We start from the raw sequence: 22,911 nt of genomic DNA on the forward strand, positions 1-22,911 counted from the left end.
GGTGTCGCGGGAGACTGCGGCGCCCCCGACCGAAGAGCTCGTGCAGGCCTTTCTGACAAACTGAGGGAATGTTAGTCATCCCAAGCCGGACAATCCGCATGGTTTTGACTGGTTGGTGACATGTCGTGGCAAGCCCCGGAACAGACGGAAGTTCGGGGCTGAACGTTGGTCAACGGGGCGGGATGACGTCTGCTGGGCTACGCGTTTAAATAGCAGCCAGTATTGGACTCAGCTGAAACTCCATGAAGTCCCGTGCGTGATATTGTGATTCTTTTTCGTTGCGTCTCTCATACCAAAGTATACCCTCGTCGAAATGCAGAAAGTCAAAGCCAGGCTGCCGTCATGGGACACTACAAAGACTACAAGCAAGAAGGGCTTTGACAAAGTGTGGGGTTGGGCTGACAAGCTGGGTGCACCAATCAATCGACTCTCAAATCGCATCGGCAGTGAGGCATTCTGGCCCACGACTCTGGACAAGGAGAGTGACAAGGCCGCCAGAATTTTGAGGTCCTTCTGCAGTAAGTGATCCCCTCAGACACAGCTGAATATGATGACAGGAAGACTAACCAGATGACAGAGGATGGCTTCTATACCGAGGAGGAAAAGCCGGCTGATGGCGAACAGGCTGGTCCCAAGCAGAAGCAGCGCGTCTTGAAGAAAATCCCACAAAAGGTGATACAGAATGCTGTCGGTCTCGCCATCTTCACTACCATGCGAACCGGTCTCTGGGTCTCTGGAGCCGGCGGATCCGGAGTCCTCGTAGCCCGAAACGAGGAGGACGGTTCATGGTCTCCTCCATCTGGCATCTTGCTGCACACAGCAGGTCTTGGTTTCCTAGTCGGAGTCGATATCTACGATTGTGTCGTTGTCATCAATAATCGCAAAGCCCTGGATGCATTTACCAAGATCAGAGCGACTCTCGGAGGAGAAATCAGTGCTGTTGCGGGACCCGTCGGAGCAGGCGGAGTGCTTGAGAATGATGGTAAATGGAAACAAGCCAACAGACCTGTCTTCACTTACTTGAAGTCGAGAGGATTCTACGCTGGAGTTCAAGTGGATGGTACAGTCATTATTGAGAGAACAGACGAAAACGCTCGCTTCTATGGACAGGAGGGTGTTAAAGTAGCAGACATCCTAGCTGGCAAAACAAGTCGACCTCCAGAAATCAAGATGCTCATGGAGACGTTGAAGGCAGCCGAAGGCCGAGAAGATGTTGACCAGCAATTGATGGAAGAGTTGGAAGGACAACCTGCGCCAGGCGATGTCGATGTCGAGGCTCCTGGTGAGGGAACAGTCTTCGGCATTCCGGACCCAGAGGACCCCGATCCATATGGTGTTCTCGCCCTCGAGAAGGAAGGCCTCGAGATCCGTGACGCCGCAACTCACTCAAGACCATCAAGTCAAGCCTTCGAGTACAACCCTAGCCCCAACAGCCCGACGTACAAAAAGTTCTACAGACGGAGTCTAGAGACCGGAACAAGGAGCAATCGAGACAGCTATGCTTCAACGCCGAGCAGGACATATACGACATCCGAGGCCAGTACGCAGACTGAACCTGTACTGATAACACCAATCGCAAGTACGACACCAGAGAATAAGAGTCTGGCGCATCCGGAAAAGCTTGATGACGACAAGTCAAGCATCTACGAGGATGTTCGGCTGGAGGATGACTTTCGGTCGCCGTATGATGGGTCATCACAGTCGCCTTACACTACTGTCGATAGCTTCATCACACCACCCCCTGGGCCACCACCGCCGCTGCCCGCTAGAAGCCCCGTTGCGTAGTGAGTTTGTCGGATAGAGAGTGTTTTCAGCCAGGCGTAGGGATATTGGAGAAAGAATGGAGTTAGACATGCAACGTTGGTGAATTTAGAGACTACATTTCGTATCCTTCGATGCAAACATTCCGAGTAAAGCTTTGTCTCTGTCATCTATGCTCTAATTTGGTCTACAGTTGTCTAATTAGTATGAGAGAAGTGCGGCTCTCCAGGCTTATTACCGTCTTCACCCTCCTCCTCATCGGAGTAAATGAGTGGAGGTGGAGACTCAGCACCACGAGACCGCAGAGGCTTTCGCCTATCACGCCACAATAATAACTGAATGAAGGCAGTCTCCAAAACTGTGCACATACGTTAGTACTCATGAAGATATGGAGGAGAGGGAGCACTCACTTAACAGTACTTGCAAAATGGTTGAGTACGTGTATCCCTTCCTCGCAGCGGGAAAATCTGTCGTTTTCCACATGAACATAGGCACCTGTAATATCAGTATCGGAAGCAAAGTGCCAAATGACTAACTTACAACAGCCTGTACAACATACGCGAAGTCATTGGCTATGGCCACGATCAGGGCTCGCTTTTCCGTATCCGCAGAACATATCTCGTTAATCCAGCTGAGGATCAGAGGACCGGCACCGTGCTGAGTTTGTGTTAGATAGAGTTAAAGGAAAGGAGTGAAACGTACGCCGATGTTGCTGAGCCAGTAGACAACCTTTCTTCCATCAACATTGGAGTAGAGTGGCATGTTGAGAAGGAGGATGTTGAAGATGATCTTTTGAAGACTTAGGCATTAGAATATTTACCAAGCGTTGCTATGTGTCTTGACTCACAATAAGTATGGCTCCAGCATAAATAAACGGCCAACGAGCTCCTTGTAGTGGTCCGTCTGACAACCAGCCCCATGCCAGCGCCATTACAAGGAAGATCGCTGTGTTAGGAATAGGTACTTATGACGCAAAGATTAGTTCCAAGTCATGGAGAATAATGGCAGTGATAAAGCTGGGGGATGGATTACGGTTGTTGATCTCAGGAACAGTGAATGAGGTCCCAGGGACTGGAGGAGGCTTGTCGTTGAAGCTTTTCAGCCAGTAACCCATAGCGGCTTGAGGATTGCCATTGTTCCAGAGAATATACAGTAACGCTGTTGGTCAGTTTAGAGACCTTAAAGGGGTTTTGAGGAGCGACATACGAAGATGGTAAGTATGCCAGCTGGACAAGACCTTCTTGACCCTGTCTTTTGTCCAAGGCTGCTTGCCTGCGCGGCCGATCGCCTGCATTCTTTTGACCGATAAAACGTGCTCTTCTTCAGTTGTCCACCAAGTCCTCTTCCCATCTTGCGGTAGGTTCGGGAAAAAGAAATACCCGGCTATTGCCAGTGGGATGGTGATAAGGCCGTCGATGATGAATAGCCAACGCCCTAGAGGAAGGGTCAGCGTCAGATATAGCCAGATCACAGTGTCAAGATACTCGAATAGCGAGTGAGTGTGACCTTAAAAATCCCGTACTTACAGCCTGCACGCCCATGAACGCCATTAAGATTTGTATACGCAGCTCCTTGGAGAAATCCGCTGAACATGGATCCAACCGAGCCAGCCAGCCAGAACAGCATGGCTCGCTTGCCAATCTCCCTAGGCGTATACCAGGAGCCGAGCATATAATGAATTCCAGGATAGAAGCCCGATCTGATGTTTATGTTAGCCTAGTGATCTGCGACAACATGGTACTGCGGGGGGCTTGCGCAAGGAAGTTGCATACTCGAAGAAGCCTACGAAGAACCGTAATACATAAAGACTCCTATATGATTGAACTGATGAGGTACATATTGTTGCTATACCCCACCCTACTTCAAGCGACGGAATGACCCATCGTGGAGACACTCGGGTCAGTAGTAGATTTGATGGGATCTGCCCGATGACATAGCCAAATGTCCAAATGGAGGTACCTTGCCTTCAGTGTGAGAATTCATATCAATAGAAGAACCATATGTGCACTCACTAGTCACCAGTTGATTCCCAAACATCTCGAGGTCCTCCTCCATTCCACTTAGAAATGCGTTATTGATGTTGGTCTGATCGATGTTCTTGAGGAAATATCCAATTGATGCGAAGGTCAGGATGAAGGCATCGACCTTGAATAGTAAGCGCCTCTGATCTTGAGGTAGCTCCCACGTATCCCATATGTATCCTTTCCATGTTTTGACTGGCTCAAAAATTACATGATCCTCGGTGCTCTCTGGTGAAGCGTCGGCCAGGGGCACGTAGCCTTGCGAGCCTGGATTTCTCAGTGTCGCCATGGTCTGATTTGAAATAGCAAAAATGCAAGAGAGTTACAAGAATTCCTTAAACGTCACTTGAAATGTTTTTGGCAAAGGAAGATATATCATTATTCCCATGGTTCGGGGATATGCTGATCCATGTGACCAAATATATGTGCTAATCGTCCCCCCCGATCGCGTCAGTCAACCTACGCACCACGTAATTGGCCCTTTTCAGATACCAGCGCTACAGTGTCGCAGTTGCTGATGAAGCAAGGAAGCACATAATATTTTGTATGTATTGCTTGCTCAGAGCTCTACATATATGTGGCTGCTATTGGCTCATTGTTTGGAAGGATAGTCGTGCAGCGGAGCTAAGGGAAACTAAACGTCGCAGATAGTCCAAAGATTTATCGCAAGAAAAAGCAACGTTCTACGAAGCTCAAGATTTGGCAGCTATTCTTTGTGCTATGCAATACTCTTACATAGAGGGATTTTATTGGCACAGTACAGTGATCCATCATTGTCAACACGATGTATCGCATGTTTTATCAGACCGAGTGATTACACAGGCCTTGGACCCCTCCGAGTGATTGAATTGATTTGAATGCGAATAATTTGACCACATTATCCCATAGAATGCTTTTTGGGGGATATTTTACTATAGGAAAGCTTCAACGGCGTGTCTACCACTTCTGTCCCGGCTCGTCGACGTAAACACTTCATTCCTCTCGGTCCAGATTCAGCATAATTACTGGCATTTCTATCGACATATGTAATATTAGTATATGTTGCATACACCTGCCGCATGACAATAGAAAAATAAAGATTTGTCCAGGCTCAAGGCGTGTAATTAATTTCCGACGTGATAAGAAGTTGTAAAGCTTGCAGCTGCATCCGTCTTAAAATACTCATCCGACGATACCTGGTTCCCACTCTACTGCTCCATTAGTATTTGAAGCGAGGCTGGTCGGTACCAGCAGCCCGTCTATTTCTCCAGACATAGTACCCATGCATAGCGACACAGCCAACGCTCACAAACAAGAGCAGACCAGCGTTTACCCAATGTCCTGTTGGATAGCCCTTCTTGGCTTCGTTTGCCTTATAGATCCAGACACCAACGATTTGACCAGGCGCTCCCATGGAAATATTGAGCGCAATGGCCAAGCCGATGGCCGCCGTGGAATGAAGGTTGGACGACAGCCAGCCTAGAAGAGGAGGGATACAGGCGAATGATCCGCACGCCGCCACGATCAGACAGCCATAGCGAGGCTATAATGTTAGAGATTTGCATAGAACTAGAGTTTCGTACAAACGTACACTGTAAAAATCGGCAGGAAGAGTTGCAGAGGCAATGAAGCCGACGGCACCTATCAAGGAGAATACAGCGGAGTGAAGAGCGCGTCTGACTTCAAGTTAGAGAATGTTGATGGTAGAGGGATTGATATATTGCTTACGCATTATGTCGGTCTGCTGACCATGAAACAAGCAGTGTAACGACGTAGGCAGCTGCGTAAGGAGGCACTGTCATCAATTGGGCTCTAAGATCCGCAAACTATATGCCGTTAGCTGATGTAGACCTCCTATAGTCCTTTTACGTACCCCGAGGCCAGCTGTGATAGAAGGCGTGAAGAGCGACAGGCTGGAGAATGGGGCTGAAATGCCGAAGTAGATCTTGGCGCGGTTAGCAAAGGGTCTTGGTGTCAGAAAAGAGCAAAGCATACCAGGTAATGGCACCAAAGCCTCCATTCCAGCAGCGTTGACTTAGCATCCTCCCATGTCATGGACTTGCTATCGCCATGTGATCCCTGCTCAGAAAGTCTATATGCTGCAATGTCCTTTTCTTCGGCAGAGAGCCAGCTGGCTGACTCGGGAAAATCTGGGAGTCCGAACCAGACGAATGCCGACGAGATCACGGAAGGGATACCCTCGAGGATGAAGAGCCACCGCCAGCCAGAAAGACCATGGACTTGATTCATATGACCAACTCCATAAGCGATGGCGCCGCCAAAAGCTCCGGCAAGAGTAGCAGATGCCAAGATAGTCGCGACGCGAACCGAGCGCTCTTCAGGCTTGTACCAGAATGTCAGATAGTATACCAGACCAGGGAACAAGCCGGCTTCAAAGACACCGAGAAGAAATCTCAGAACCGTGACAACAGCGTAACTGTGAGCTGCACCAAGACAGATCGTGATAGTGCCCCATGCAAACATGAGGAACGCGATCCATCTGCTGGGCTTCATCTTCTTGAGGAAGTAGTTGGACGGGACTTCGAAGAGAGCATACGCAATGAGGAAAACCATGAGGGCAATGGTAAAGTCGTAGTTGGTCATGTTGGTTTCCGTGAGAAGATCATGACCGGTCGTATGGTTGAGAACCTTGGCGTTGCCAATATTGGAACGGTCTAGATAGCAGAGCAAATAGATACCCGCAGCCAAGGGAATGATGCGAACATCTTGCTTGCGCACCAGCTTCTTCTCAAGAGCTGGATCAATTGCCGTGGTGCTCTCCAGCCGAGAATCGGAGTTGTGCTTAGGGGCCTCAGTTGGGGGCCTTGTTGGAGAAGGCGGGAGACGTACCTTTTCATCGCCAGCCATCTCGGGATTGCTATCAAAGTCGTTTCGCGCCGCCATCTTGTTGTAGCAACCTCAAAGCTTGAAGATATCTCTTGGCAGAAGTCAGTGAAAACTCTGGCAAAGGAGGAGAAGGGCCAAGAAATAGAAAAATTAAGCGAGGCGAAAGGACCGTTGCATCTCATCTCGCGGTGACCAGCCAGAGGTAAATATCCCCGCATAATTCAAGCCCACTTGGTTCCAATTACATACAAGATCTGCGTCGTATTCGCGGGGTTGAGCATCTCGGTTTCGGTGGCCGACGCCGAACCCCATGTTTTACGGCGCCGAAACGTCTGAGCTTATTTACAACGGATAACCGGCAACGAATAGATCATTTAACTTGAAAATATCACCTGGGGAGAAGCTTAGATCGTGAATTGTTCAAGGCTAAATATTGGTTGTCCAATCGGTGCGGAGTAGGTTCAGCCCTCCCCGATGCGCCAAGAGTGACTACTGATATTCCCGTTGTTTACCCCCATTGCCAAGCCTCGGCGAATTGAGTCTCAAGAGAGGCTTAGATTGCCTTTGATCGGTCTGCCTGGCGGGTATAGGGGTTCTGGGAGGTAAAAAGGCTAGGACCTAAAGTTATCCTAAGTTTAGGATAGGCTTAGCACGCTTACCACATACTTAGTATGTCTTTAGACCAATTCCTTCTTGGCACCTTTGTGGAATGTCAGATGTTTGCTTGCTCTATGAACAGGGAGCAAGGCTAGGCCATCTTACTGGGAACCGTTGTTCGATACGCCGAAGGTCTCAAATCTGAAAGCTGCATTTGGTTTTCTGTTGCCTTATTGAGACGGTTCTTTGGTTCTAGCCGTTCACTATCGTGTCAGGAAAAGAGCTTGTTGCACTGGAGCACTGGAGCTGGTCTCTCAGGCGCAGCGCCATCAATAGCTTGCGAGATTGGCAAAATGTGTAGCTTCATATCTATGAGTGATAGGATAAGCCGCACTAGAGTTACCAAGTTCATAAGACATGTAAAATGTTTCGTAATAATTCTATTGTTGCCATTATTGGCATACAAGGCCGTATCATGAGGCGATGCGCAATTCTAATTTCTCGACTTGATATATAGTAATTGCATATTGTATAGCCATTAAAGTCCAAGCGAAATTTCACTTCATGTCATTGTTACTTCATACAGAGTTTGAACTTGTAACGAGGTTAAGTTATGCTGCGACAACTCGCCCTCAATCGAAAGGAGTCATCCTACAGAGGAGCAGACGATCCAGCCTCTTCCAACATCTCGGCTAGTCTTAGTGAACCTTGGTAAATCTTCTTTTCTTCTCTGGTCCGTTCGCCTACATGATCACGGTTCCAGTCCATGATGACTGAGACAACCCCTTCCAGTGTCGTGAGAACTCCTTTGTACCCTAGCCCGCCCTCAGAGATAGGCTTCCTAGCCTCAGCATCAGATGCTATCAAATGAGTGCAGATGGTGATGAGCCCGGGCTGAACTGTTCTGAGATCGCCTTTGACCTCTAGAAGAATTCCTTTGAGAAATGGGAGGCGATAAGGAAGTAAGATGAACCATTCGACGATATACGTCATAAAAAGGATGACCAATGGCGGCACGATAACATTTCGAAAAGGGTGAACAGATAAGACTTCCACAGCGGTATAAATGTCTCCGAAAGTGATTGGCGGACCAACATCCGTGACCACAAACGGCTTACCAGCTTGAGTGCAATTTTCTTTTGCTAGTGCAGCTTCATGATATAGATGGGCGACGCTAACGTTGGCGCCATGAACGAAGTTCTGTACGATGTGCGGGACCCAGCTATAAGAGCATTAGAGATAACGATAGATCAATTTAAGCGAGACTTACGTTTGATTGACATCTCTAGCCAGTAGATTACCGATGGGATTATCAGAGGGATGACCATAGATACCATTCCCAGGTCGAATGCATCCTGTGCGAAAAGACGGTCCATTCTCAGCACACACGAGACGTTCTGCAATGGCCTTTGAAACAGCATAGTTGGCAAAGTATTCCTCATGTTTCCGTAATGGCTTGTCAAAGTCCTGTGTATCCATGACCTGCCAATAGTGCTTCGGCTCTGCCCATGGTACTACAAAGGCCTCGACGGGTCGGATGGATATCGAAGCTGACGATGTTGAGCTGAAGATATCGGCGCCGACTGCACGAGAAGCAGCCAAGACATTCTTGGTTCCCTGTACATTGACGGCTTCGGTGAACTTGTAGAGATACTTGGACCTGGCTCCTGGTATGATGACAGCAGCTGTATGGAAGACAGTAAGTGGTAAAGATGCTATCTTCGGATCCCACGGCTTAGAAAAGGCATCGCCAACAGCAGCCTTGGAGGTAATGTCTGCCTGCACAAAGTCCACTTGAGCAGCGAGACCTTCCCGAAGATCATCTCGCTCAGTCTCTCGAACGTCGATAATTCGAATACACCTAGGCGGTGTTCCGCGAGCCAATAACTGGAGAACTATATATCCACCAACGAGTCCTAGCACATTCGTCAGTACCAACTAACACCCGTGGACAGAGGAGACCTACCATTGCCTCCCGTGACAATATATCTCCTATCTAGTTTGGGAGGTAAACGCCCATCGAAGTTTATTGGAGACTTTTCAAGGGTTTCGTAGGTTTTCCTCAGTAGTTCTGGGTCCCAAGGCTCGCCTCTAAGTCTTCCAACCTGATGGGGCGTCTCTCTCAGCAACCAGTTGATGCGCTGAAGATAGAGGATGAGAGCCACAAAAAGCACGCCTGGTCCAAGCAACACCAAGAGGAGCATAGCAGCCATGCTGATGACGCTTGTTAGTGCTAAGGAATGTGTCAAAGTCAAAATTTCATTACCTGTCGGCGACCCCCTTTTCGAGGGGCGATTTGATGTAATAAGAGGCTTTCTGCAGTATCCTCAATTGTCAATCAATTGGAAGATACTTTTCGTGGGCTGAAACATGGCCTGACAGCCCCTGGTTTCTCCGATCAAGTGCTGAGTCATGAGATATCCTTGTCGACAACCGTTTGGTCTAGCCCAGTTTGTCGAACGTTACCACATGGTGCAAAAATAACACGGCAAGATTAACGTGATTGCATCGGATTGAAATTATTTTGACCTCAGCCTTAACTCTTTCTCCCAAAATATGGCTTGAGCTCTATTGCCCTGTCTACGATCTTGTGACAATCCCTTCTATAACCCTGGAACAGGTTCTCGTACCCTGGTTCATTCTCCGCCTTGGTAATAAAGCCTCGGTTCGTAGGCATGCCGTACTGTCCTACACATCAGAGCGCAAACATGTATTGCTATACGAGGTGACACGGCTTATACGACGCAATGAGAGTTTCTGGGGAATTATGTTAATGCGCTTCCTGGCGGTGTGAGCCATGACCTGCCAATCTTGGAAGGGTTGATGCCTGGGTGATTTTGTGTCGATGACAACCAAAAGACCGATCGATCCAGCCTCTCCATCCTCCACAATAGGCCTTTAGCGTAGAATAACATTAAAGGGACACGGGAACTGTGACATTCCTCGCCCATAACACCGGAGACGCTGTCAGAATTGTTGATGACGCGCACTAATTTCAGCAGCTTTTCCAGTATTATTTGTGCTAAGCCCCATAACCTGAGTCGCCAAAGATCTGTTCTCCTTTAAATCACCAATTTCTGTAACCTGGATACCACAAAGTCGGCCGCCTCTCTAATTCCATATGGGCTTTTCTCAAGTGACGTGCAAGTTGGCAGTGGAGACGAGAAACCAACCGGTGAGGGCTGGATATAGCCTTCTCGAAGACTCCAAAAAAGTTCACATGCGCTCTCTAGTGACGCCATGGACCTATCCACTCACCAAATGCGCTGTATCGATTCGGCAGCTGTGCTGGCTCATTACGTGGCCTGACAACTCAGCCAGGGCGGGACGTGCTCGCGTGATGGACATCATAAAGGAACAAAGTCATCAGGAGAGTCATTTCATCCCACCAAGACGTCGGTTCCATCTTGTGTCTATAGACCAGGGGACCTATGATGCAAAAAGGGCGGAGCCTCTCTGGCTCACCGAGAACAGTAAGATTCTTTTGTGGGCTGAATTAACAGCATAAACACGACTCTAGTATCCATCCCGGGATAGGTCAGCTAGGTCGAGGAATTACTGAGATATAATAGTGCCGTTTTACTTGACGGTTAGTGGATTATAAGGATATGGTGAATAAAAAACATGGGAGTTCATTTGGCGGTGGAATCATACATTCAAGCCAAAAAGTGCATGATTCTTTTCTTCACCCTGTAGCCTGACGTCAGAATGACGTTTGATTAGCTGTCAAACTTGCTTCTAACCAATGCCGTTACCGGGAGACCTCCGCGGAGCTTGATTGGCATTGTTAGCGAAAACAGTCCACAGACATGAGCGTTATTGACTCTAATACCGACGCAGTGGGCTCGTTGCTCCCGTCTAGCGCTCCAGGGCTGAATCCTTTTCTGCCCACCAAACGCAAAAGTTGCCCTTTGTTCTCTATCTGATCACTGATCACGCATTCACCCCATGTGTCTCACTATGTCCCATCCAGATCATCCTATCGTTCGCTCCAGCTGAAAGGGTCTTTGGTAATGGATCCCCAGGAGGCAAGGAGGCTGGTCCCGATCCTGCCCGCTCAACAGACCTCAGGGTATATCTATGGGGAAGACCACTCGCCTGGCCCTTCGTCACCACCGCACAGGCTACGAAAGAGAGTCTTGGTCGCCGTGGCTTGCGAGGGATGCCGCCGAAAGAAAGCGAAAGTACGAGGCTTCTCTCTGCTCGAAGAGGGGTAGGCAATACTAATGAGGCCTTTCTTGTAGTGTGACGGCAGAAAGCCAACTTGCAGCCGTTGCTTCTCCAAGAGCGAGGCATGCTCGTACGAAACCCCATCTGTTCCTGTCGCCGTGCAGAAAAAGTACGACATCTTGCTAGTCGAGAATCAGCAGTATCGAGAACTGTTTGACGCCATAAATAAGAAGCCTGAGTGCGAGGCGCAGGAGATTTTCAACCGGCTGAGAAGTTCGGATCAGCCCCTTGCTGTCCTCGAATCTATGAGACAAGCCGAAGTTCTGCTCCCGAAACCTTCGACAAATACATGGGGTTCCGATCCTAGGCTGGCATTTTTCGACCAGAAAGCATTCGAATCGAGTGTTATTCAGGTTCCTGCCAAGCCGTGGACAACGGTTGCCGGAGATGGAATTGTGTCAGAGCTAATAACGGACTTTTTCACTTGGGATAACTCCTACATGTTTCCCGTGCTCGATAGGATCACATTTGTGGATGAGATGAGAGCGGGAGATGATACAGAAGTGAAATGGTGTTCTCCTTTGCTGGTAAATGCTATTTGCGCTAAGAGATGTGTGAGTAGCCAGCTGACGTTCTCGAACCATAACTAAGCAAGTGTAGCTGATGGTTGAACGAGGAAAACAATTCGGTATCATGACAGGCCGTAACCTCTCCGAGGCCTTCCTTGCCGAGGCCAAGAGTCATTTTGAGTCTGAACAAGGCCGAATATCGATACCCACTGTCCAAGGACTACTTCTGATATACCTCACCATGACAGCTATGGGGAAAGACAGAGCTGGTTTGATCTACCGTCTCACAGCCTATGAGATGCTCAAGCAACTCCGCTTGGAGGCAAGGTATAAGGCAGCAAAGAACAACGTTCCACCTCAGACTCACGACATGTTGCTGACATCCAAGACGCTTTGGGGAATATTCCTTATAGAGAGGTGGGAGCGAGCTAATCCAATCATAAGACGTTATATTGACTGTGAGCGTTTAGCCGGATAGCTTATTTCTACAACAGGCCCTCTACTATTCCCCCACCTCAAGTCCCTAAGCCCTTCCTCTCCATCCTGACGTTCACTCATAAAGGAAATTTGGATGTTCTTGATAGGCCATGGAAAGATTCCTCTGATCTTGTTCCTCGGCCACCTGGCGTTTTGGCAGCTGCATGCTCGTTTTCTGAGCTTCTCTACGAGATCATGCAATATCTGACAATTTCTAAAGTCAGACGGGGAGGTGATGAGGATATTCATACTAGACGGCTATTCTTTTCTCGCCTCATACAGCTGAAACATGACATACCTCGCCAGTTGGTCGTGGAGCAGAACCCTACACCAGTGACGTGTTTCTTAAGGTAAAGACACAGCTGGCTGATATTTCATGCACTGACAAGACTATAGAATAGACGAGAACCTAATCTTATACACACTGCTTCAGGATTTGCCTCCAGACACACCATTCGGTGTTCCGTACAGCTCGACAGTCAAGGGCTTATGCGTTCAACATTGTCGTCACGATACCGAGATCATTGGGTCGTTTATCAAGAAGTGGCCTACGAACCTAATGATAGCACATCAACTGTACATATCAATGCAAACACTGGTCCCCATACTCGACGACACCGCGGCACAAGATCTGTTTACAAAAAGTTGTCGGATGGCGCAGTTGTCTTCTGGTAGCGTTAGACTGAGTGGAGTTCTCCTACAAGCTACTCAAGCCTTCGTCTGGGCTATGGATAAGTCCATCCCCGAACCTGCAAGGCAACATCTCGAAGGATGGACTCAAGAAACAACCGAGAAGGACTGGCCAATGAGCTTTGCATTGCCTCCGCGGAGAGAGGTCAATGAAGTCCTCGCTTCCGATGAAAGCGACCAGGAATGCTCAATATGGAACTTGGGCACCTTGATCGAGAAATGGGCGATGCTGTCGATGGCTGAAAGCAGACCATCGTCGTGACCATAAAGAACGAGAAGGTTCCGCCCAATAGAAGACGAGAATCGATCTCTGGCTGCGTCATATGCTTGTTCATCAAACTAGCATTCCACTTCCATTATTTTCGCTTTTGAGCCATACTGTTCCACCGAGTTCAGAAAGAACAAAACCATGCATGATTCTTTATGAATCCTCGTATTCGATGGCGACATGATATGGTGGGGTCACGGGATATTGAGGTTTCGTGATTACTTCACTTCACTTGGAGGCTCAGTCGCAGCACGTGAACACCGTATCAGATGATCTCATCAACTTGGGCGACTATGCTCCGTACAGACCTACCATCATATGTCGCTCGAGACATAATGTTATTTATAGTCTCGCCTTGTGATAATGGTAAATCTCAGCGCTGAACGCTAAGCAATGAGTGGATTTTAGAGCCTTGGCCTAGAGGGTCATCTTACGCGTCCCTAAGGTAATGCCAAGTAGATCACCAGCCACAGGCATATGCTCATCATGACAGATATGATTCGGTGATTCCGATGCGAGGTGGCTCAGCCCCGGGGTCATTTGGTGCATGTCCGAACGCCGAGCCACAGCATGCCGATGCATCCGGCTGCCAAGTGGCCGGGAGTGCCGAGACCCGCGCCGCAAACATGTTGGTTCGGGCAACTGCGCCACCTTTGCCCAGAGTGAGATCACATCAGCCAAGATCAATAAACCTTGTTGGAGCTGAATGGCTTGATGACGACAGTGTCTACTTAAGTAGAGCTCGACCCCTCACTTTACATCACTGCTCAAAGCTAGAATTACAGTACAACTTCACAAATACACACAAACAGCACAAAGCAATATGTCAGCTCAAGATTACTACAGTGGTGGTGGAGGTGGCTACGGCCAGCAGCAACAGCAAGGTGGTGGTTACGGACAACAACAAGGATATGGCCAACAACAACAGGGTTATCCTCAGCAGGTAAGCTATCTACCAAGCTCCGAGCTCCAGCTACAGTTACTAACAGAGCTTCAACAGCAGCAATACTCTCAAGGATCCAATTACGGCTCCAACCAGCCCAGCTACGACAACCGTGATCAATCGTACGGCCAACACCAAGGCGGGCAATACGGCGGCGGACCTGGCCAATACCCCGACGGTGCAGGTGGTCCCGGCGGTCCGGGTGGCCCGGGAGGTCCGGACGGAGAGCGTGGACTAGGCGCTACACTTGCAGGAGGAGGTGCAGCCGGCTGGGCCGCTCACACAGCTGGCAGCGGTCTTCTCGGTAGTCTAGCCAGTGCCGCTGCTGGCGCCATTGGCGCAAACTTCCTCGAGCACAAGTTCAAGAAGCACAAGAAGGAGAAGAACAGGAAGCATCACCGCGACGGACGCCCTCGAGCTTTCACCGGCGACTCGACCAGCAGCAGTGACTCCGACTCTGGAGATGAGCGACGTCGACGAAAGGACGATGACTTGGCCTACGGAAAGTCTCAGTATGACAACTCCTCCCGGCATGGACATGGAGGCGGCTCTCATGGAGGTTCCAGCTCATACGGTGGAGGCGGATATGATGGCCGAGATCAGGGCTACGGCGGTGGTCAGAGCTACGGTGGCCAGGGCGGATACGGAGGTCAAGGCGGATATGGCCAGCAGGGCTACGGCGGTACCCGGTACTAAGTGCACGTCTATGGCACTGAGCGGATTGAAGAACGAGACATGATCTTTTGTAATTGATATGAGCCGGAAGAATATCGACGTTTAACGTTAGACACGAATACAAATACCCTGAAACACTCATCTGTTGAGCCTTTGTGTGACAAGCCAAAAGATTGCATAATACCCGGTCAATTATGCTCGCGTTCACTTTCAAGAAGCGTCTTCGGTAGTTCGCCCCTCCGATGGCGCTGAACTTGCTCTCCCTGCATATGCAGGTCATGAACTTAACCCCGCTAAATGATGTCTTGATCTCCACGTCTGACACAAGAACCTGGTAACAAAGATACGGGGTTAGCATAATCCGAGATACCGGGCGCGGAGAACACCTCATTACCGTGACTTTAGTCCTGTAGCGATCGTTTCATATGCGTGGTTTGCCAGATTGGATCTTCATCTACCGTAATGACCGAGAATTCTTTTCCTTTCCAGAAGTCAATGGCATTCGGTAGGAACGGATGCGTGTGAAGGTAAAGCTGCTTGATCCCAGAACGCCGAGCTGTCTCGACTAGCGTGTCAAACAGCCTGGAAGCTAGGCCTGCGCGACGCCATTCAGGCTCAACGTATAATCTCACTATCTCTACTACATTCTCGCGATCGAGGGTGATATGTGAGAAGCGCCCATCGTAAGCAACGTAGCCAATTGTCGCAATCAGGCGCCCGTCGGAATGCGCTGTTAAGAACGCGCCTTGAGGATAGTCAAGATATCTCTGCTTGAAGATGTCGAGTTCCTTCTGGGCCATTTGATCGCTGGATGATTGGTCCAGAAACGGGAACATGTCCGCTCGGGCCTTGGTTATGAAGTCCACGATTGCGGGAATCTCATCATGTGTCGCTGGCTGGATGGTGACATTGGACATGTTGAATTTCGAGTGATAAAGTCATTGGGCGCCTTGAGTAAATAAAAATTTCACGATAGAAATATGGCGCAACGAACTCCACATCTAAAACTAATCGTGCTCGCGAAAAAGAAGCTTATTTTCATCCATCTAATCTCGCTAAATTGACCCTTCTTATCAATCTATGGCCCCATGTTTGATGATGCTGCCCTCCAACTTCATCATAGCCCAGCCAACACCCGGCAAGGTTTCCCCTTCGCTACTATTTAGTTATGCGACCATTATCTCATGCGCAAGATACATAATACCTCTCATTTTTGCAGCAGTCAGAGAAGACTCAGCCCTGGTTTTTCTGAAGGTCTAGCATTATACATAGGTATTAATTCACGCATCACGCTCTACATCTTCACCAATAATGATCCTGGGGGGGATAAGCAGTCCGTCAGCAACAGGGGAGACAAGTAGCCACTGACAGCACTTTATCACCAGAGCCTGCTTTCCAGCTGCTGCAAGCATGTTCACATTGGGCAATTCTCTGTCGCCAACTGCATACCAGCCCAGGGTTTCGAGCATGGGCAGTGGTGCGATGCAGCTCAATGATCATTTAGAGCGTGACAACCTTAATTGCTAGATTTCCATTCCCCAGATCTCTAGCGTTCCTCGTTTTTCGTGTCAATTTCGCGACTGAGCCATTGCTGAAACAAGCCACGATGCACACTAAGAACTCACTCCGTCTTTCATTTTCTCTCCTACTCTTATTGGCCGCAGAGACAGTTGCCGATGACGATGATACTGATTTTCTTATTAATGTCTTCTCTGATCTTGGCCCGTAAGTCGTCAACACTTGATAACCACTTGTTCTTTTTTACCCCGATGGGCCGCCATGAGAACTGACCCAGTTGCTCAGTGTCCTCGCATTATTCGGCGAACAATTTGCTCGACAATTCCTAAGTGAGACCTTTACCTGGTACGATCATGTGATCTTCGCGTGCGTTCCTTTGGGCATCATGACAGCGATTGCCGGTGCCATTCGGGTCCAAGGCCATACGTTTCTCAAGGCCTTCATCGGTCGTGCTCGTGAGAACAAAGCAGCTGCAGAGATTGAGTACATGTCTTCCACTTCAGCCGAAGTCGGTGAACTCTTCAATGGAAAGGGCATCGTGCGAACAATGGGAGAGCCCGAAATTGCGCAGTTTATCGTATTCCCTGATGAACTCTTGAGGGAGAAGAAGGGTGCACAAAAGCAATCATACGGCATACACACCCTCAAGTCCGCATCTCAAGAAGGCATTCTATCCAAGGAAGGTATGGTTTGAAACACAGGCTTCTCCCACAAGTATTAACCTCATGCTAGGCTATTGCGATGAACTTGATCTAGCAGCACAAAATTGGTTAAAGTCATTCAAGGGTACAGTGACTCGTAAAAGGGATATTGAGCAAGCAGAAGACGAATTTGGTCATCCTATCTCAGAAATTGGCAGAGCAAACCCATTAGAAAAGAACGATAGGTTTCCCAAGTATTGGGAATCCCTGAAATTTCCTAATCTACAGCTGAACATTGCAACCGAAAAGATATCACCAAGAAGGAGAAGTATTGAACTACACTTGGCCGCCATTGTTGCAGTCATTCTCCAGGCCTCCCTTCTTGTTATAGCTGGTGTCGTCCCTTACCGTGCTCATGGCTACGAGACTCAACCTTGGGGGATTCCCTGCTACATCGGCGGCTCAGTCCTTCTTTTCATTGGTATGCTTGCATGCTCTGTTGCCATTGAGCGAAGCACCAAGGAGTTCAAATGGCGGCCGAGCTCAGGCATCACTAATAAGACGCAAAACTCCTCTGAAGTCCAGCGTCAGTCCATGGATTTGTTTTGGGTACAGCGGAAGCAGCGAGTCAGTGACCAAGACTTCGATTCTTATGTGATCTCTTCCCGAAATAAGCAATTTATATCAACTTCTAGTCGACAAGAAGATGTGCTCTCGGGAAAGAACAACAAAGGAAACAAAGGATGTAGGCGAATTGAGATCGGTCAGATTGATGACAACGCATCGAAGAATATTCCACAAGCGAACAAACCAGCCCGATCTGCTGAAGATAGGGGATTGGAGTCAGACTTTCTGGCAGTAACTGCGATATTGGCTGGTGGCGCCGGTTTCACAATCCAGTTCATTGGCCTCAGGGGACTGCCATGGCCTTGCGCTGTTGCTCAGCTTGGCGCCATCATCGCTATGGCTATCATCAGAGCCCTAGTTCGTCGAAGACTCGGAGACGATCCAAGCTATTGCCATGCCCCTTCTCGGTATGAGCTAGACCTCCTTGCTACTCAACTCGTCGACTACTCAAGGACACGGCTGCGTAATCAGCCACTGAGGCCCTCACAGAAAGACTGGACATGGCGAGTCGATACGGCAAAACATCGACTACAGAGTATATACTGGTTCCGTATTGGAAACTGTCTAAATCCAAGTGCCTCTGGTTCGAATCACGAGGATTCTGCATTTTCACAGCCCGACCAATCGAACGAGGCCCAGCAGATCATGCTTGTTCGAAAGCGACTAGGAGATCTAGTTCGGTGGGAGACGGAGGCATTCAAGCCAGCTCTGGCATTAGCTCGTTCCATCGAGCGATTTTTGGACGAGTTTATGCCCGTTGCAGACCAGAACCTCGTAGAATGGAAAGTCCCTATGAGAGACTCAAAGGCAAACCGTTCTGCTGTGACACTTGCAGTCACTAAGAAGGGCTCCAGTGGCTGGCAGATCAAAGTTGGCGAAGTTGAAGCCATCTTGTCACTATGGATGGCTCACCTGGAAGCGACCAAAGTTGCACAAACGAAAGATAGAGAAAAGTCTGATTGGCAAAGATCCAAAGCTGGTACAGCACTGGGAGTTGACTATTGCAGGATCCTCGGACCAAATGACCAACGCGGTGTCTTGGAGCGAGATATCAAGTGGTGGGTGGGCAATTCTGCTCTGACCGAAATCCATATGGCTAAAAGAATGGACGAGGAAGTGACTGGCCCTAGGTATCGAACTTGCGAGGCTTCATATCATTGTAAGGATCCAGGACATGATGATGTTAAGATGGTTATAGGTTTTATGGGGCCACTCAAGCCTGAGAATAATCACAAGTTACTCGTGCAGCACTCTACAGCTGGGTTGGCCACCATTGCTGCGCAGCACCTTTTTACGAGTTTCCTATGGACCATTGTTGATCTGGAACAACTCCCAAAAGATTTCCTCGACCAAGGCTCCATAAACATCCATGAATATGTCAGTATTCAGCCACCCAAGCCATTAGATCTGGAATCAACCAAACTTGGCATAAGTCGAAAGCTGAGTCATACCAAACTGACCAGATTCGCTCTTCATGCCGAGAAAGAGGGTCTTGGAGTACTGGATGACATTCTTTTGTGCCTCATCCCCATCTTCAGCCTGAAAGATGTTCTTCCCAACGACGCTGTGCTGAAGCTTGACTTGCCTGGCCTAGGTGGGCAAATTGTGTGGGCAAAAGACGCATCGATTTACTTGGCGTTCCTCAAGTTCATAACTAAGGATTCTGAGTGCAATTTCTACGACTACCTTTCTTTGGCAACTGTAGTCCATGCACTAGACTACATCTACCTTATGGCCCTCAACAGTGAAAATATGGCGTATGGTAAGGCGTTGTCTCGAGAGAATGATACGGTCGCCGAGTCCCATTCGAATAGTCACAGTGCGGACTGCAAGCCTCTGAACCGACAGTCTTCTGGCGACTTGCGAAAGCTAATAGAACATCTCTCTCTATTCTTCCCTGACGCGATCAAGAAACTCCTGGTGTTTTACAAGCTACAGGGGCGTGAAGACTGTTTCTATGAGCTTGACAGCTACTGTGAAAAGGCAACGCAGATTGGACCCCATGGGGCTGGAAACGGCAACGAAACCTTGATGAGACAAATAAGGTTCACTACACTCCATTGTCAGGCTTCTAACATAATCCCTACCAATCTAGGGTTGTTTCAAGGTATAACCCCCAATGTTACTAAATCACAGAGAGACTTTATGCTTACTAGAACTGTAGGGAAAGACTGGAGAAAGCGAGACATCTTTGGCTGGACAGCTCTGCATTATGCTGCCTCTTGCAAAGAGTTTGAATTTTTCGACGAGCGCCAGCATCCCGTCGTGCCTAACAATCATCTTCCTGGTTATCTCAAAGCCCTGCTACAGCATGATCACCCACAGACCTGGTGGCTCGACAATTTTGGCAGAAGCCCAGTTCATGTGGCTTCACTTACTGGAAATCACAGCTTCTTGGAGAAGCTATTAGGAAGCTTGTTAGTGAAAGAATTGAGATCCAGCTTGGAAGCGAAAGGATCAGACGGTATGACTCCCATGCACCTTGCAATGCTGGGAGGTCATGCAAAGTGTATTGCGGTCATCAAAAAAGCTATCAACCTACAGGAACTTGAATTGCCGATGGACGCTTGGAAACGGAATCCAATTCATCTCGCTGTTGCCAAGGGCGAATATGGATGCTGTAAGGAGCTGATTTGCGACGAAAGTCTTAACTTCACACCATATGCTCTCGATATTCATGGGAGATCTCTCTTCTCGTACCTTGACGAAGCAAATGGAGAACAAAGATCAGTTGGGTGCCTGCTTCTCAAGGTTCACTCAAAACTCTTTAACAACAAAGACAACGAAGGTCAGTCTGTTTGGCACTATGGGATCAAGTTTTTGGGTGAAGAGGCAATCGATATTTTGCAAGACCAGCATCTATCAACCATCAACGCCAGCAATAATTCTGGCCAAACTCCTCTACATCTGGCAATCCAACTTCAGAGCCAACGGATTTTCAATCGTTTACTGAAAATCGGCGCTGAACCGGGCGTCAATGATGCTGGAGATCAGTCTCCGTTGATGTTTGCTTGCTCCCGTGGCGAAGCGAAAATGGTCAGGACCATGCTCGACATTAAAAGGAAAACCGCAAGAGACAAGGACAAAGATGGGAAGTCTTCGTTGCACTATGCGATTGAGTGCAAAAGCTGCAACGACGAAGATCGAGAAAAGATTGTCAAGTCGCTTGTGTCAGCCATGAAAGGAATCGACGTAGAGGATAAACAGGGCTGTACGCCACTACATCTTGCGTGTCAAAGCTCCAAGAGTTCGATAGTTTCTATTCTTATGGAGAAGGGAGCTAATCCGGATTCAAAGGATGATAAAGGAAATAATGCCCTTCATTATACAGTAGGGCTTTGGCCGCAACCTGGTGTTGCAACGTCCACTTGGAGAGAAGAAATTGCTGAAAAGGTTTTGAAGAGGTCACCTGCATGCATCAGGGACCAAAACGAAAATGGACATACAGCACTCTTTTTGGCGCTTTTACGAAACGAGGAAGATGCTAGTATCTTTCTACTACAGAATAACGCTGACCCTCAAGTCATAAGCGACAAGGAGCCTGTATCCCCGTTTATGTGGGCATGTCAGCATGGCGGGCCATTGAGCTTCATTTCAATGGTCATGCTGATGGCTGGACAGCAAAATAGTAACATTGATCTCAACCAAGGTGATGCAGTATTTAATCAGTCAGCCCTTGCATGGGCGTGCGAAGGGAATAGGACCGAGGTCGTCAAGATGTTGCTCGAGACTAGCAATTCAGCCCAATTTGAAGACAAGCTCGACCTCAACAAACGAGCAACAGGGTACAGAAACGCAACACCACTTCACCACGCACTCATTGAAAAGAACCATGATATTCTGAAACTGCTGCTTGATGATCCTAGGATCATGCGTGGGTTGGGTGCGACCGATTGCGATGGCCTCAATCTCTTAGAGTTCGCTTTCGAGAGATCGGATCAGAGATGCCTCACCACATTGCTGTTACACCATCACACAAAATCGGCAGTGTTCTTCATGGACGGCTGGGAAATTATCATCCAGAAACATGCATCTTTGGTCAGCAACCTCGAACTCTGGGACGAATGGGAGCGCGGCATTCTTGACCCTCAACGCGAGGTGCTGTTTCCTATTCACAAGCTGGCCGAAGCTGGTCGACAAGAGATGATTGAGTCACTTCTCCATAGTGGCATGAACGTCCATGGAATGGACGAAGACAACTGGACACCCGCCGATGTCGCTGCCAGTTACCATCATAAGGAACTCGAGGAGCTTCTTCGCAAAGACGATCCCAACAGAGATCTGGCTATACACAAGTACTCTCAGCCGTCAGCCTTCATTAACGTTTATCAGGGACCAGAACTTACGACATCGCCTACAGACGAGCCATCGCTGTCTTTCGTCTTGGGTTGGTGGGTTCTCTTCTGCGCCATGACCAGTTACTGATGCATATTTTGACCTAGGCGTGAATGTTCCCCCTACTGCAGAAGGTATGGGTAGCTATCTTCGCACTCAAGAGGCGATTCCTCCCGACTCGAAATGTTTTTACTATGAAATAGAAGTCCTTCATGTCAGCAATGAGACGTAAGTGATTGCCGTATTTCTTGCTTCTCTTTTTCAGATAACTATTCCCCACATTGTGCTAATATTTTGAATCAAGATGTTGTGTCTTTGGCTTCTGTCAGGCTTTTGTTCCTCAGAGATCGCTGCCTGGCTGGCATGAGGGATCGTGGGCCTATCACGGAGATGATGGGGGATTATATGTAGAAGAAGCATGGCATATAAGTCGGGAAAGTGATCAGACTTTCGATATAGGCGATATTGTAGGCTGTGGTATGAACTTCGAAACTGGTAAGGGGTATCGCACCAAGAATGGAGTCCTGGTTGATTCTTGTAAGTTCACAGCATGAGCTATGACAGAAGAAAAGTTCTGATCCAAAATTAGGCAATGCGTTTGATGGTCACAACTTCTCGAGGGGCAAATTCTATCCATGCATAGGATTTGGCGCCAATACGCAGGGAACTCAGATGCAAATTCGAGTTACGTTACGAGCTTCTGAGGAGTATTCTTTTTGTTTCAAAGGACCATACGATGGACGGACTGCTGAACCAAGAACTCAGTCATCGAAGTAGGCTCTAGGTGAAAGCC

The 22,911-nt window shown here is 48.5% G+C and overlaps 8 protein-coding genes across 8 annotated transcripts; 4 read left to right on the forward strand and 4 right to left on the reverse strand.

Annotated features, from left to right (window-relative positions):
- Positions 1 to 313: 313 nt before the first annotated feature.
- Positions 314 to 1,785, forward strand: FMAN_13361 (uncharacterized protein; the record flags this gene model as incomplete). Its single annotated transcript, XM_041832821.1, has 2 exons — positions 314 to 518; positions 578 to 1,785. The coding sequence occupies 2 exons, from the start codon at positions 314 to 316 to the stop codon at positions 1,783 to 1,785; spliced, it is 1,413 nt and encodes a 470-aa protein (XP_041683246.1).
- Positions 1,786 to 1,958: 173 nt separating this feature from the next.
- FMAN_13362 (uncharacterized protein) lies at positions 1,959 to 4,071 on the reverse strand (the record flags this gene model as incomplete). The annotated part of the gene is made up of 10 exons (XM_041832822.1): positions 1,959 to 2,119; positions 2,172 to 2,256; positions 2,302 to 2,418; positions 2,464 to 2,550; positions 2,609 to 2,724; positions 2,794 to 2,919; positions 2,968 to 3,195; positions 3,288 to 3,460; positions 3,534 to 3,720; positions 3,774 to 4,071. 10 exons carry the CDS (start codon positions 4,069 to 4,071, stop codon positions 1,959 to 1,961), a joined length of 1,578 nt encoding a protein of 525 aa, XP_041683247.1.
- A 909-nt stretch (positions 4,072 to 4,980) lies between these two features.
- FMAN_13363 (uncharacterized protein) lies at positions 4,981 to 6,665 on the reverse strand (the record flags this gene model as incomplete). Its single annotated transcript, XM_041832823.1, has 6 exons — positions 4,981 to 5,304; positions 5,353 to 5,437; positions 5,490 to 5,587; positions 5,635 to 5,706; positions 5,757 to 6,563; positions 6,612 to 6,665. 6 exons carry the CDS (start codon positions 6,663 to 6,665, stop codon positions 4,981 to 4,983), a joined length of 1,440 nt encoding a protein of 479 aa, XP_041683248.1.
- A 1,191-nt stretch (positions 6,666 to 7,856) lies between these two features.
- FMAN_13364 (uncharacterized protein) lies at positions 7,857 to 9,418 on the reverse strand (the record flags this gene model as incomplete). The annotated part of the gene is made up of 3 exons (XM_041832824.1): positions 7,857 to 8,427; positions 8,476 to 9,121; positions 9,172 to 9,418. 3 exons carry the CDS (start codon positions 9,416 to 9,418, stop codon positions 7,857 to 7,859), a joined length of 1,464 nt encoding a protein of 487 aa, XP_041683249.1.
- Positions 9,419 to 11,218: 1,800 nt separating this feature from the next.
- Positions 11,219 to 13,373, forward strand: FMAN_13365 (uncharacterized protein; the record flags this gene model as incomplete). Its single annotated transcript, XM_041832825.1, has 5 exons — positions 11,219 to 11,389; positions 11,450 to 11,989; positions 12,036 to 12,361; positions 12,415 to 12,771; positions 12,818 to 13,373. 5 exons carry the CDS (start codon positions 11,219 to 11,221, stop codon positions 13,371 to 13,373), a joined length of 1,950 nt encoding a protein of 649 aa, XP_041683250.1.
- An 829-nt stretch (positions 13,374 to 14,202) lies between these two features.
- On the forward strand, positions 14,203 to 15,018 carry FMAN_13366 (uncharacterized protein; the record flags this gene model as incomplete). Its single annotated transcript, XM_041832826.1, has 2 exons — positions 14,203 to 14,322; positions 14,380 to 15,018. 2 exons carry the CDS (start codon positions 14,203 to 14,205, stop codon positions 15,016 to 15,018), a joined length of 759 nt encoding a protein of 252 aa, XP_041683251.1.
- Positions 15,019 to 15,398: 380 nt separating this feature from the next.
- FMAN_13367 (uncharacterized protein) lies at positions 15,399 to 15,914 on the reverse strand (the record flags this gene model as incomplete). The annotated part of the gene is made up of 1 exon (XM_041832827.1): positions 15,399 to 15,914. One exon carries the CDS (start codon positions 15,912 to 15,914, stop codon positions 15,399 to 15,401), a length of 516 nt encoding a protein of 171 aa, XP_041683252.1.
- Positions 15,915 to 16,603: 689 nt separating this feature from the next.
- On the forward strand, positions 16,604 to 22,895 carry FMAN_13368 (uncharacterized protein; the record flags this gene model as incomplete). Its single annotated transcript, XM_041832828.1, has 6 exons — positions 16,604 to 16,722; positions 16,801 to 17,198; positions 17,248 to 22,170; positions 22,226 to 22,346; positions 22,423 to 22,655; positions 22,708 to 22,895. 6 exons carry the CDS (start codon positions 16,604 to 16,606, stop codon positions 22,893 to 22,895), a joined length of 5,982 nt encoding a protein of 1,993 aa, XP_041683253.1.
- Between the last annotated feature and the right edge of the window lie 16 nt (positions 22,896 to 22,911).

Source organism: Fusarium mangiferae (assembly GCF_900044065.1).
Source record: "Fusarium mangiferae strain MRC7560 genome assembly, contig: FMAN_scaffold007, whole genome shotgun sequence".
NCBI classification, from domain to species: domain Eukaryota; kingdom Fungi; phylum Ascomycota; class Sordariomycetes; order Hypocreales; family Nectriaceae; genus Fusarium; species Fusarium mangiferae.